Genomic DNA, 15,000 nt, shown 5'->3' with positions numbered 1-15,000 from the left:
TGTCTATGCTATTGCTATTATTATTATTTTTATTATTATTATTATTATTATTGTTATTATTATTATTATTATTATTATTATTATTATTATTATTATTATTATTATTGTTATTATTATTATTATTATTATTATTATTATTGTTATCATTATTATTATTATTATTGTTATTATTAATATTATTATTATTATTATTGTTATTATTATTGTTGTTATTATTATTGTTGTTATTATTATTATTGTTATTATTATTATTATTGTTATTATTATTATTACCATTATCATCATAATTACTTTTGTCTTCGTCGTCAGCAGCAAATTGTCATCACTTCCATCATTGCTATTTTATTTCCATGTCATTTATTCTTATTTTCATTTTTTCGTCTGTTAGTTATCATCATCACATTTTTAAGTAGGATTTCTTATGCCGACTTTGTCTTCCTGGAGAATCTTTGTCTCGACTTTCCTTTTTTTCGAGAACATTTCCTTTGGTGGTTGTCTCGTCGTTGGACCCTTTCTTGGAATTTCGTCTGGTTAAGATGAGGGAAAGGGGGGGGGGGGGCATGGGGCAGGAGGGTGGTGCTGCCAGTTCTTTGCTTTCAATTGTTGCTTTAAATGCTTTCGTTTGCGTTGTAAAATGAAACTCGCGAGCCTTCGAAAATGACATACAAGTAGAGGCATGTGTGGAATTCATGTTGAACGGATTGCAAAGGGAACGACGAAGGGAAGGGCAAGAAAACACACGTGTGTTTTCTTGCCCTTCCCTTCGTCGTTCCCTTTGCAAGTAGAGGCATATGAAAGTCTGTAATCTGTGTTGGACAGCTGTCTTTAAATGTCAGACATGTAATTTCCATAACAATTTTATTCATCCCATATACTCATATTTCATTCATTCCATTCATACTTATATTTCTTTAGTACTCCATATCTACGCATTTATTTATCTGTTGTTAACTCTTATCTACTCTTCCTCCGCAGCCACGTCGATAACACAGAACTGGCTGTCAAGGACGTCCTGCTGCAAGAACTGATGAGCTTGGAACCTGTTGCGTTCCAGAAGGTTGCGATCGACATTGACTCGTTCAGAATGGCGAGTAAGTATCGATCCATAGAGTACTTTTAACTAGGATGAGCTATTTGGTTTATAGATGCTGTTGTTGGTATGCGCGATTAATGGTGTTGGGTTTTCAAAATGGTCAGCTGATTAGATGTATATAATTTGTTGGTTTATATAGTGTTATGGGTGATTTAACTCTACGGTGATACCACTCCATGTTTTATCTAGATGTTGGTCACCAATATTTTTTCTTAACGAAGTAGATGTTATTGATACTTTTATATAAAAAGTAGTTAGGTATACGTAGAATAATACAAACAAACAAAAAAGAAAAATGCAGGTAAAATAAAAACCAAAGGCCCCCACAAGCCCCTTTCTAAGCCCGCCCTCTTCGCAGGAGAGAGCAACGTCACCCGGACGGAATCAGCTGCCTCTTCGGCGCCCAAGGAGGAGGAGGAGGAAGTCCAGGTGATCAAGGTCGAAGGAACTCAGGAGTCTCCCGGAGGATCCATCGTGATCAAGAAGCCCTCTGGCACCGCGGACCGCTCGCAGCAGGTACGGAAGGAGCAGCTGCAGTCAAGGTTTCTTCTGTGGAGAAATAGTGTTAGAGTTCTGCCTGTTTGGCCGCTGTCGGTTAAGTTATGCTGAGAAGGAAGGGAGTTGTGTTTGAGTTTTGTCAGATACTTGTAGCATATTGTAATTTTGAATGGAAGGTTTTTATGCTGGTCTTTGTTTAATTATGCCATTGAGGCTTATCAGGGGAAAAATATTGAATTTTGATTCTCTTGTGCTTATCACTTATGAAATTCACTTGTTATTATTGTTATTGTTATTATTTTTTTTAAATTATTATTATTATTATCATCATCATCATTTTTGTTATTATTATGTTTATCATTATCGTTATTATTATTGTTATCATCATTATTATTATTATCATCATCATTATTATTATTATTATCATTATTAACATTATTATTACAGCTAGTGTAAAGGCATATCCATCCTCCCAAAACCTTACTGAGCTATGGAAACCAGTGTTGGATCTTTCTGCGCATTTGTAATAACTTATCGTTGTGTGAGACTAGGACTAACAAATACTTCCGCTACCGTAAACACATTCTCACCATGATTTTTATCATATTTGTTCTTATAAGCCTTAGTATTTACACTGATTTCCCTCCTCGCGCGCCAGGAGGAGAGCAGCACCGTCGCCAACCTGATCTACCAGTTCGGCGCCTGGCGGCCCGTCAACCCCTACAACTTCCGGCCGTCTTCGCCCGACCCCTCGGCCGTCACTCCGGCGAACCCGCCCGTGCGCCCCGCCAGCACCCCCGCCCGCCCATTCTACAACCCCACCCAGAGGCCAGCACGCCCCTCGAGGCCTCAGGAGAAGGACAAGGCCGTCACGCCTCCACATCGCACGACCAAGAGGACTACGACCAGCAGCACCACGACTACGGCTTCTACTACTACAACTACGACTCCTCCTCCTCCGCCTCCAACTACGACGACCACAACCACAACCACACCACCTACAACAACCACTACAACCACGACGACGACCACCACGACTCCTCGACCCACGACGACCGCAAGCGCGAGCACGTTGCAGTTCAACAATCGGTTCGGAATTCCCCTCGAGGACCTGGGCTCGAAGGAGAACAAGATGACGACGAAGAGGAACCCGTCGAGGGACGACCTCCAGGCGATTCTGGCGGACCTGATGTTCTTCACGACTCCTCGACCTCGTCCTCGACCTCGTCCCCGGCCTCAGCCACGGCCTCAGGCTCCCCTTCGAGTCCCCGACGAAATCACGATCTTCTCGAGGCCGAACTATAACGCAAGACCCACCTCGACGCAGCCTCCCCCTAACCGAACCCCGAGCTCGGCGGAACACCTGATCACATTCCAGGACATCTTGGAAGGAAACCGGAGACGTCCTTTGTTCTCGGCCTCGCATTCCTCGGCGGACAGCCAGACGGCCTCGACGGCCTCCCACCAGACGCTAGGACTGCCCCATGTCACGTCTTACACCGGGGTGAGAGAACCTCAGCCTCCGAAGCCACCTGCAGATTTCAGGTTCCCTCTGGACAGATTCCGATACCCTAGCACCTCGTACGCGGTCACAACCATGCCTCCCGCCACCGAGCCCACTGTCGCTGCTTCGTCTTTCAACATTTGGGATTTCCTCACGACCAGGAAGCCTCTGATTCTGAACACAGAGGTGGTGACGTCAACGAGCATCGACGTCCAGTACGGTTCAACGTCCTCAGATCAAGGAACAACACAATATGGTCCTGTGTATAGACCGACGAGTGAGCTGGCCCCAGTCTACAGACCAACCATCGACAATGGACCAGTCTACAGACCTGATCAAGGGACTACAGACGAGTATGGCCCGGTGTATCGGCCCAGCAGCGAGCCAGCACCTTTAAAAGAATTTTCGGGAGACCAGAATTTCCTAACGGTCCCTGTGATATCGGGTACTAACGTCCGCTACATCACCATGAACAAGACGCGCACCAACTACCCCAACGTCGTTATCGTAAACCTTCAGGCAACTCCCGAGGCCGAGACGACGACGCCCGAGACCTCCTCGCGGGGCGACGGAAGGAGATTCAATACGAAATTCCTGGAGGACATTTTCCAGACTGTGCTGCGCAACACGAACTACCGCGGCATAGACGGAGCCACGCACTTCAGGAATTCCGGCTTTTCAAACAGAAGAGGAAAACCTATCGACCTCGACATACCAGACTCACCTGCGCCCTTACTTGACGAGGAAACCAATGAGTCTCTCTCCCTCTGGTCTGTCTTGAGGAACCTGAGCCAAGTATACCTGTCCGATCCCGCCATCATCCAGCAGCTGCAAGATTTCGAGAAGGCAGCTTCACAAAAAGCAAATCGAGGTACAACAGCTACATCAACATCACAATCCACAACTCAAGATCAAACAACAACACCCAATTTGACGCCATTCTTCCAGCATTTAAGAGGCTCTCAGAATCCCTTCCTGAAGAATTCCAACGTCGTGGCAAGCCAGCAAGCTCCTGCTTACGCGTACATCCCTCTGCATGACCCAGACGCATCAGAGCGTAGCGATGCCTCGACCGATGACGACAAGGGCCCTGCGCCTGCGTTGAACTACACCCTCCAACACATCACGCCTCGCCCGGCATCAGGTGTCACTTACCCCATGGATTATACGCCACAGCCCATCCGCTACACCTCATCGCCTTTCACCACCTTGTTCATGACCGGCGTCGGAGGCAAGAGCTCGGGCAGCCCGCAGGTGATCAGCGTGTCGAGTCGTTCCCCCGTCATTCCGTCAGGTAGCTCCTCGATGACGAACTCTCCGATCCACACATTCGTCCTCAAGGAAGGACAGAGCATGGAGGATCTGCTTCAAGAGATCTTCGATACCATATCGCTGGAGGAAGAGAACGAGGCTTTTCCCTCCACTGACGCTCCGAGTTCAGACGTCGAAACGACGACAGAGGATTTAGAAACTACGTACCAGACCACGCGCGAGACGGAGAGCCGAGACAGCGTCTTGGAGTCCATCAACAGAATCCTTCAGCAGCACCTCGAGAAGATGAACAACCAGTCCAAGGACTCCTCCCGAGAGCAAAGTTCGACGGCGCCATCGACGGCGCCTGAGCCCTCTCCGCCGTCTCGAGAGCCGTCCAAGCCGCACGAGGGAATCGACCCCATCCACGACCTCTTCCCCGTCATGACCCGCCCCATGAACTTCATCCGAACCACCACGCCCAAGCCCTATGAGATCCTGGACGACGGCGACAACGAGATCAAGACGACGGTCGTGGGAGACGGCATGGCCTCCACGGAGGAGGTCAGGACGGAGACCTCGATAGACGTGTCCTACAGCGTCCACTCTGCCACCACCGAGATAGCGCTTATCAACAACGACACAGTGCAAGGTACATGTCGTGGGTTTTTGCGTCATATGAACTGGTTTGTTCTTAAAATAGTTTCTTTAATGATTAGTAGTTCGTCTTTTAACATAAAACTTGTTTATACATATATTTAATTGTTTATTTGTTATTTATCACATATTTGTCGTGTTTGTCTTTATTTGATTTTCACAGTTTTATTGAAATTTATTTCTGTATATTTCCAAATTGCTTTTATTAACTTGGTTTATCTTAATAGCTATCATTAACGTGTGCTGCCTTTATCCTTCAAGCATTTTTGTCAACCACAGCATGTCAGAGCAAGTCCCAGTTCCGTTGCAAGTCTGGCGAGTGCATCGCCGAGTCCTCGCGGTGCAACCTGATCCAGGACTGCCGCGACAGCTCCGACGAGCGGGACTGCTCCTGCGCCGACTTCCTCAAGAGCAAGTTCCTCACGCGGAAGATCTGCGACGGCATCGTCGACTGCTGGGACCACTCGGACGAGTCCAACTGCGGTGAGCCTCGACCCGGGGAGTCTCTCCTGTCATTGTCTGTGTGTGTCTGTGTGTGTGTGTGTGTGTGGGTGTGTGTCTGTGTGTGTGTGTGTGTGGGTGTATATGAATATGTATATATATATGTATATATGTATATATATATATATATATATATATATATATATATATATATATATTATATACTATATATTATATATTATTTGTTATATATTATATAGATAGATAGATATGTACACACACACAGACACATATACACACATCAATATATACATATATATATGTAGATAGACAGAGATAGACATGTCAATATGAAATGTCAATGTCTCGATCCATGTCTGTCTCTCCTATCCCCCCCCCCCTCTCTCTCTCTCTCGCTTGCTCTCGCTCGCTTGCTCTCTGTCTCTCTCTCTCCCTCTCTCCCTCACCCCCTCACCCCTCACCCCCTCCCTCCCACCTTCCCTCTCATTTTCTTTTATTTTTCTCTCTCATTTTCATTCTCCCTTCCCCCTTCCCCCTGCTCACACCACCCTCCCCGATTCCAATATCCCCCACAAGCACCCCCGTCTCTACCGTCCCCTCCCTCCCCCTGCCCTCAGAGTGGTGCAAACCGGGCCAGTTCATCTGCCCGGGGACGACCCAGTGCATCGAGCAGAGCCAAGTGTGTGACGGGATCACGGACTGCAAGGACGGGGACGACGAGAGGACCTGCGTCACCATCGCCCCGGACGTCCCCGCGGCCAACTCTCTGGATTACCATGGCGAAGGTAGGGAGCGGTTGTTAATTGGTTGTTTGGTGTGGGGGGGGGGGTTGTTTCGTTTGATGTATATATTGTCTTTGCTTTTGTCTTGATTTTTCCTTAGAAGCTGACGATAAAAATGGTTTCAAAGATTCTCATTCTATTCTTCAATAGTTTTTAAACTGAAATACATTTTTCTCCTGGAAGGAAAACATAGAGTGTGATTTTGAATATACATGCAAGAAGCGATTTCAGATGCGTATCATGTACATCGGAAAAGCTAAACCGTCTCCGCGTTTTCCAGGGTACCTGATGGTGCGGAAACACGGCGTCTGGGGAAAGCTCTGTCTCGACAACTTCGAGCAAGTGACGTCTCGAGCTTCTGCAACCTGGACGGTGTCAGACTTAGGCCAGGCTGTGTGCAAAACGCTCACTTTCAGGTACGTGAATCCATTCATGTTCTATATAAATCATTTGATGTACAGTCTGGAATGTCTTGGACTTCCGTGTATCCGCATTTTCATGCTTTCTAGTATGACAATATAACGAAAGGGTATCACAGACCGCCCCATTGTACAGTACGAGCTAAGTGCTAATGGAATATAACATGCTCAACTTCCTTTCCATTCTTCAGCAACTTCAGCCGCGTGGAGCGCTCCCCGGACACGACCCTCGTCAAGCGCTCGCGGCCCAACATCCCCTCGAGGTACCACTCGCTCCTCCCGCCTCCTGATCCTGCAGCTCCTTCGCCCGTCTACTACGAAATCAACGTTTCTGACAAGGGGTTCCTGCCCACGCGCGCCCGCTCCGTACCCGAGGACACGTCTTCGGCGACGGACCTCACTCTCTCCTTAGACTTCGAGAAGACGACGTGCCCGAGGAAGGACGTGGTGAAGGTCTCTTGCGAAGGACTGCAGTGCGGGATGCGGCCGCGCGCCGTGCACCATCGCGCCAGGTGGGTTGAGGCGGAGGTCGCGGCTTTTGAACGGTTCCGGCTGGGGGGCGCTTGGGCGCTGTGACGGGGAGACACAGGGGGCTTTGGACGCCGGTGCTGCTGGCTGTGGCCGAGATAGGTTGGGGAGGGGGGAGGGTCTGTGACCAAGACAAAAGGGGTTGATTTCTATGACCAAGACAGGAGGTCGTTATCTGTGATCAAGACGAGGGGCTCTGAAGTACCTCGCTTTGCCTTGAAAACTTGACGACCAGATTAGGATATTTTAAGGCACGTGGTTTTGATCTGTGATCGACAGAGAAGGATGTTCATGTCATCTGTGACTTCATGACAACAGAACAGGAGAACGTGTTGAATGTCATGACTTGGAGAACAAAATACTGACACTTTTACTCCTAGTTTCTTCTGTTATCTTTCTCATTTCTTTATACGTAAGTGAGTAAATTTAGCCAGTTTATGTAGTGTTGTCTTACCACACCAAATAATCATTAAAAAATAAATTAAAAATAAACCTACCTCTTAAATATAATTACCTTAAATTTCTCCAATTCGCTTCTTAAACAATCAAATTTAATGTATCTCCCTTGTACAAAACCATTTTTCGTGACCTTTCTTCAGGTCGACCTTCCTTTGTGCTGTACCTTCTTCAAGTATATTAACTTTGCAGGTATTACAGAAGTGGCAGGCGTCGTCAAGCGCGGTAGGTAGCGCCGCACACAATACACTTGCTGCTTTTACCCTAACCCGCGCCTGGCCAGCATTTTAGGGATATCATCTTTTGTTATTACTATTTATCGATATATTAATTAATTAGTTAGTTTATTTGTTTATTCATTTATTATTGTTATTTTTGCTTACATTTTGGGGGCTCGGTATATTTCAAAATCTTATATATATTGTAGTTTTAAAATTATTTGTTGATTTTGTAATTTTCGTTTTTATCTCGAGAAGGGTTAACATACTATGCGTTTACTAATATAGTGCTTTTATTTTCTTTAATGTTTTTTTTTCTAATTCATTATTTTTTTCAAAATTCATTACGTTCATATATATTTCAACATATCATAATTTTTAATTACTTAATAACTAATTCTTGCTTTTGTGATTGCGGGGGCGAATGTGTTACTAAGTGTCTGTTCTTAACGGCGGCCGAACATTCTCCTAAGATGCTGGAATTTGCTGTTTATGGGAGGCAAATATTCCCCTAAAATTCTTAAAGAAAATGAGGTGTCTTTGTGCAATGGACCTTCCAGAATGAGGCGTTATTGACATATGTTTTCCGTTTCGGTCAACACACGATAAGCATCCGGATATTAAATTATTACTTTTATCAGTCAAACGGTTTGCGTAACGCCGTTAACTTTTTTTAACATCGATTCTGGGACTTTTATATATGTATATATATATATATATATATATATATATATATATATATATATATATATATATATATATATTAACGATGCACAGCCTCCTTTGATTCATTACTACGATTTTTTTTTCAGTAAAATAATTTATACATCAAATTAAAAGGGTTGAACTTTTATTTACAAATGAAAATTATAACACGTTTTTTAAGGGGATGTCATTAGGGCAAATTATATAATAAAGCTAATACAAAAGCTGCGTATTATAACAATGCAATGTCGCTTATTTCTAAAACCCAGGTCATGCTTCACTAAATGATAACATCCTTTTCTTACTATATTACTTCCTTCATCTCGTATTTATCTACTTTTTTTATCTATCGATTTATCTTTTTTATTCCCTTCTCTTCATTCACAATATCTTTGTTATTTTGTCTTTCTTCTTTTCTTTGGATCTCTACTTTATTTATCTGCATTTCCTTTCTTCTTTTTTTTCATTATTCGTTTATTTATCCCTCTTATTTTTTCCCCTCTTTCTTTCTTAGTTTTCTGTCTTCTCGTATTCTACAGTCAGGTGAAATAATTGGTTATAATTCGTGCCTGTGCTTTAACATGTCTTATGTCACTACTAACTAAAGCTTATATGTGATGTCCGCTCATTAATAACGGTATTTTTTCACAGAATTGTTGTATGCAGCATGTGCTTAAATGTTCACGTGTTTAAGGTCTTTTGTCCTGCAACAGCTGTATTCATTATTTGTTATTGTATTGTTAATGTTATTATCTTGGATGTTCGTTTATACCTATTGTGTATATATAGGCATATCAGTAATAGTAAAATGCACATATCAGCATAGAAAATCCCCGAAAACGTTTGTAAACATAAACACATGCAAATCTTTCATTACGATAAAAATGAAATAAAAATCTATACATAAACATAGAGATAAGCCTTAAACAAAAACCGACAAGTCAGAACCGTAAACCCCGGCCAACCGCGCTGACAGCACCGTCACCTTCTGCCAACAGGATCGTGGGCGGCAGCAACAGCGGGCCGGGGTCCTGGCCCTGGCACGCGGCGCTGTACAAGGAGGGCGAGTACCAGTGCGGCGCCACGCTCATCAACGACCGCTGGCTCGTCTCGGCCGGACACTGCTTCTATAGGTGAGGATGCGTGTCTTTTGGTTTGTTTGTTTATCTTGTGTGCTTAGTTAATTTTTATGCTTGGGTGGGGAATACTGTAGGTTTTATGGGTAGTTCAGGTGGGGTTTGATTTTTGTTTTGGTATTGTTGAGATTTTGGTGGTAAATATGGATTCTATTTTAAAAATCTGTGTAAAAAAAGAATTTATCCTCAAACATTCTGAAGACTCAGGCAATTTCTGAGAGGATGAAATGTCTTGAGCGGACTCCCCTTTGTGAGTTCATACCCACTCTAACTCCCCTCTCTTCCGCAGCGCCACCAACAACCACTGGGTGGCTCGTCTGGGCGCCCTCAGGAGGGGCTCCAAGTTCCCCTCGCCGTACGAGCAACTGCGACACATCACGCACATTTTCATTCATCCCGAGTACGTTGAACGTGTTTTATTATTTTCAGTGGCATTATCACAACAGCTATTGGGATTGTTATTGCTGTTTCTCTGATCATGTTATTACCAAAGCTGTTTTTGTCATCACTTTTCACCAAGAGAAAGAGAGAGAGAGAGAGAGAGAGAGAGAGAGAGAGAGAGAGAGAGAGAGAGAGAGAGAGAGAGAGAGAGAGAGAGACAGAGAGAGAGAGAGATAGAGAGAGAGAGAGAGAGAGAGAGAGAGAGAGAGAAAGAGAAAGAGAAAGAGAAAGAAAGAGAGAAAGCGAGAGACGGCACCACTGGCCCACCACCCCCTCGACATCCAGCCCCTATACCAAGGCCCTAAGAGCCTCCTTCCCTCCAACAGATACGTCGAGACGGGCTTCATCAACGACATCACTCTGCTCAGCGTCAACGAGCCGGTTCGCTTCACCGACTACGTGCGCCCCGTGTGTCTGCCTCCGCCCGGCGCCGGCATCGAGGACGGCCGCCTGTGCACGCTGGTGGGCTGGGGCCAGCTGTTCGAAGTGGGCAGAATCTTCCGTGAGTGCTGAAGGGGGCTTCTGTGGGACTTTGTCGGTGGTCATATTGAACTGAATGAATTGATGTTTCTATGATTATTACTATAAGAAGACGAATAAATAGATTAATAAATTAATGAACAAGTAGATATATATATTCATTAACACACACACACACACACACACACACACACACACACACACACACACACACACACACACACACACACACACACACACACACACACACACACATTCTCACCGCCTCCCTTCCCCCATCGCCCCTTCTCCCAAAACACTCCGCACTCGCCTTCCGCAAACCTCGCTCAAGCCGCCCCTCCCGCTTCTCGCAGCCGACACCCTGCAGGAAGTCCAAGTGCCGCTGATCTCGACGTCCGAATGCCGCAAGAGGACGGTGTTCATCCCGCTCTACCGCATCACCGACGACATGTTCTGCGCAGGGTACGACCGCGGCGGAAGGGACGCCTGCCTCGGCGATTCGGGCGGCCCGCTCATGTGCCAGGTGAGGGCGGGGCGCGGGTACCGTTATTGTTGTTATTATTATTATCATCATCATCATTATTATTGTTATTTTGATTCTAATCAATATCATTATTATTATTGTTATCATGATTGTAATTATTATTTTCATTACTATTATTATCATCATTATTATAATTATCAATATTATTGTTATTATTATTGTTATTATTATTATTATTTTTATTTCCGTTATTCCTATTATTATTATTGTTATTGTAATTATCATAATAATAATAATCATTATTATTATCATTGTAATTATCATTATTATTATTATTATTATTATTATTATTATTATTATTATTATTATTATTACTATTATTATCATCATTATTATAATTATTATCATTATCATTATTATCATTATTATTCTTATTGTTATTGTTATTATTATTATTATTTTTTTATTATTATTATTATTATTATTATTATTGTTATTATTATTATTATTATTATTATCATTATTATTATTAATATTATCATTATTGCTGTTAGAATAATAAAATGATAATATAATAATAATAATAATAATAAGCTCTCGGAAGTTCTCGATCAAGCGATGAAAATTCGCTCAATGAAACACCATAGCTTTCCATTCATCACCATTACCTACGCTCATTATTCATCATTTCACCCATTCTTCGTCTCCCATTTTCCAAGAAACCCCATTTTCATAATCCCCCCCCCCGCCCCCTTTGCAGGAACCCAACGGGGCGTGGCAACTGGTGGGCGTGACGAGCAACGGGTACGGGTGCGCGCGCCCGCACCGCCCCGGCGTCTACACGAAGGTGGTCAACTATCTCGACTGGATGAATCAGGTCAGTTAAGTATTTTTTTTCTTGTTTATTCTCTTTCATTTAACTTCCTTTCTTTTTCTCTCTTTCTTTCTTTTTCTTTTCTGTATTTTTATTTTGTTCCTTCTATTGTCCTTTTTGAAATTATCTTTATTTTATTTGTTTATTTTTTCGTCTGTTCCAGTCTTTATTTCATTTTCTTTGGACGTTTTCATGTTTTCTATTTATTTTGCTATTCTCCTTCCTCCTCTTTTCTAATTACCTTTCTTCCCTTCTTTATTTTCCATTCCTCCTTTTATTTCTTCTTCACCTCTTCCTCTTTCTTTCTCTCCCATCCTCTCTCCTTCATTCTCTCTCCCAAAACAACAGACTCTTCGTAGAACAAATACCCAAAGAATTCTTGTTTAGTCTGACAAACAGTAAAATAGAAAAAGAAACATTAATCATTGCTACAATTAGATAAAAAAAAAACATCTTGTTCCCCCTTCATCACCTCAGACCTCTCCACCACACCTCTAATGAAATGAATATCAGTAACGAAACCCTGTCTTCCGTAGGTGATGGAGCTGACGAAGAGCGAGCTGGTGGTGCCAGTGCCAGCGCAGTGCGAGGGCCACCGCTGCCCCCTCGGCCAGTGCCTCTCCGCCTCCAACGTGTGCAACGGCGTGGTCGAGTGTTCGGACGGCTCGGACGAAGCCCAGTGCCACTGAGAGCATTGCGGGTAAATTGTGTCGTTTGGATTCGGACGAGGTTTCGGACGCGGTGTCGAGGATGTCGCGTGTTGATTAGAACTTGTCGAGACCTGTTGCACACACTCCGGCCAGTATGATGACGTTGTCTACGTGAGAAATTATATGTGAATGGAAACGGAAAGGAGAAATCATCATCATTCAGTATTAACTGCTTCTTGGACACACTCAAGGTGCCTTTCAGTGAATGACATGAAGTGTAAAAGAACGACCTGGGAGAAAAGAATATTCTGAAGAAACGCAGAATGTGGAAACGAATGAAGCACCATTCTTGAAGGGGTTACGAAACCTCTTTAAAAGAAAGAATGAACATATGTGAATTCTCGAATTTTTTGAACTTATTGTATCATATGTTTATTTACGAAAACTATTTATTGTTAAAATATTTGATTCTTATGTAGTGTGATTGTGTACTGCATATTCTTCAATTATAACTCCAGTGCTCTCAGAGTTTCACATTGGAACAGAGAGCATAGCAAGGAGTGTCATTTCAATGGGCATTATGAATTATATAAGGACAGCACTTGATATACACCAATTTTCATTGTTTAACATAAAATGTTATAAACAAAAAAATGCACAGTTAGCATTAGTAGTTATGTACATTATCTATATTATAATAATAGTTCATAATTTGCGAAAAAAGGATCGAATTAGGGATTTGTTGATCTTTTCGAAAAAAAATCGAATCAGGGAAGCTGAGTCTCTTGCGCACTCAATGTACAACGTCACAAGCCCCCTCTGCTGCACAGCGCACTGAAACACGGTGAGACAAAGCGATACACATACGCAATTCACCTCCAGAAAACAGATAACAGATAAGCGAAAAACACATGGATATATAAACAAGTAGATAAGGATAGTAATTAAGATAATTCCCTTAGTAAAACAGACACAGATTCTTTTAAAATGAAACTATTTCTATACAATATCAGAAAATCTCACACAACTTCATTCTTAACAAGAACACTTGAGAAAACCTGATCCACGCAGATTTTTAACTTTATTATGAGCAATGAATCGTTACTCGGTGTAGAACGTAGAGCTTCGTTAATCTTCCTTTAAAGAAGGTTTTAGAATATATAACGAAGGCTGAAGGTGCAATGCGGTTGTAAGTAGAGAACAGATATGATACTACCACCTTATTAAAAACACGTTTAGCTTTACTTATGTTATGGTAATTATTTATATCGTTGGGGTCATCTTGAGAGTGTGTATGTCTTCGGTGCGACAGAATTGTTGTATGACAGTGGCATTAAATTTGTAAGTGATATTAGGTTAGCGGGAGTATAGGCATGTTTATAACGAGTAATATGAAAACACATAAGGGTCTATATAATCTGTCAGTCTCTCCTTTTTTCTCTTTTTATTAGTCTACCTCATTCTGTCTTTCACATACAAATACACAGGCACAAACACTTTTTGAAGGGCAGGGTTAATTCGTTTGTTATGCCTCATCTGATCTAATGCTATCAAAATGCACTCAATTTTGCGCGTCCTTCATCATGTACGAGACGGGTTCCGTCAGATTGATTCGTCCATTTTCCTTTTTGTTTCATTGTGTCGTGATTTTTGGAACTCAGCGTGACTGCATTTTGAATCGGCATTTCTTAGGTTTGGTATTTATTAATTCAAGCGTGTGTATAGGGTAGTTTTAGATTTTTTTTTACCTCACATTCCCCCATTAAAGTCATGTTATCATTCATTCATTTATTCATTCATATTATTCATACCGGGCAATTATTTCAGTGTTTTGCACTTTGTACATATACATAAATATATATATTTACATTTTACATCTAGGTCATGCCCATGGGTAAAACTAATGCCAAAGTTTTTTATGGGCATCTTCTTTGTGATATTGTTGTTATTTATTAAAATGTACGTACGTATACCTCTAATAAAATCGTTTCGTAGAATCTGTGTTTTACATCTTATTTTTTCCTTGTTTGCTTTTTCGTTTATACCACTTTACTGTATGGAGAAGTATCATCTATTCTTAGCGTATCAAATTGCGTCTAGACAGCACCAAGAGTAATTTGCAGTAGAAGTTCTCGCATACCTTCTACTGCAAATTGCTCTTGACTGCCATGCTCAAAGGCGACGGAATCATTTGCTACTTCCTGTCTACACGTAGCTTGAGTTGGCGTCCATGGGTCTCATCAAGGACTGGGGGTGGGGGTGGGGGTGGGGGTGGGGGCAGCAAAGAGGACATGGGTGTGCATGAAACGTTATGGCCTTTCAATTCCTGATACAAAAAAAGAAAATCAGACTGCATGAAAAG

General features: G+C 42.6%; 1 protein-coding gene across 5 annotated transcripts in view; it reads left to right on the top strand.

Moving 5' to 3' along the window:
• Positions 1-14,629, top strand: part of LOC113802492 (uncharacterized) — a 39,817-nt gene extending 25,188 nt beyond the window's left edge. For 2 of the 5 annotated variants that reach the window (XM_070137784.1, XM_070137783.1), the window contains exons 7-20: positions 976-1,091; positions 1,452-1,609; positions 2,250-4,998; positions 5,265-5,486; positions 6,083-6,250; positions 6,528-6,663; positions 6,858-7,178; positions 7,843-7,875; positions 9,572-9,706; positions 9,999-10,109; positions 10,477-10,652; positions 10,984-11,153; positions 11,875-11,991; positions 12,525-14,629. In XM_070137784.1, the coding sequence (XP_069993885.1) occupies positions 976-1,091; positions 1,452-1,609; positions 2,250-4,998; positions 5,265-5,486; positions 6,083-6,250; positions 6,528-6,663; positions 6,858-7,178; positions 7,843-7,875; positions 9,572-9,706; positions 9,999-10,109; positions 10,477-10,652; positions 10,984-11,153; positions 11,875-11,991; positions 12,525-12,677 (4,765 nt within the window). In that variant the 3' untranslated portion in view covers positions 12,678-14,629. The remainder of the gene's footprint in view (positions 1-975; positions 1,092-1,451; positions 1,610-2,249; positions 4,999-5,264; positions 5,487-6,082; positions 6,251-6,527; positions 6,664-6,857; positions 7,179-7,842; positions 7,876-9,571; positions 9,707-9,998; positions 10,110-10,476; positions 10,653-10,983; positions 11,154-11,874; positions 11,992-12,524) is intronic. The other 3 variants (XM_070137785.1, XM_070137787.1, XM_070137786.1) reach the window with 3 other exon arrangements.
• The last annotated feature ends 371 nt before the right edge of the window (positions 14,630-15,000 follow it).

The sequence above is a fragment of the Penaeus vannamei genome, chromosome 23 (genome assembly GCF_042767895.1).
Source record: "Penaeus vannamei isolate JL-2024 chromosome 23, ASM4276789v1, whole genome shotgun sequence".
Classification (NCBI taxonomy): Eukaryota; Metazoa; Arthropoda; class Malacostraca; order Decapoda; family Penaeidae; genus Penaeus; species Penaeus vannamei.
This window is presented reverse-complemented; position numbering and strand designations above follow the sequence as displayed.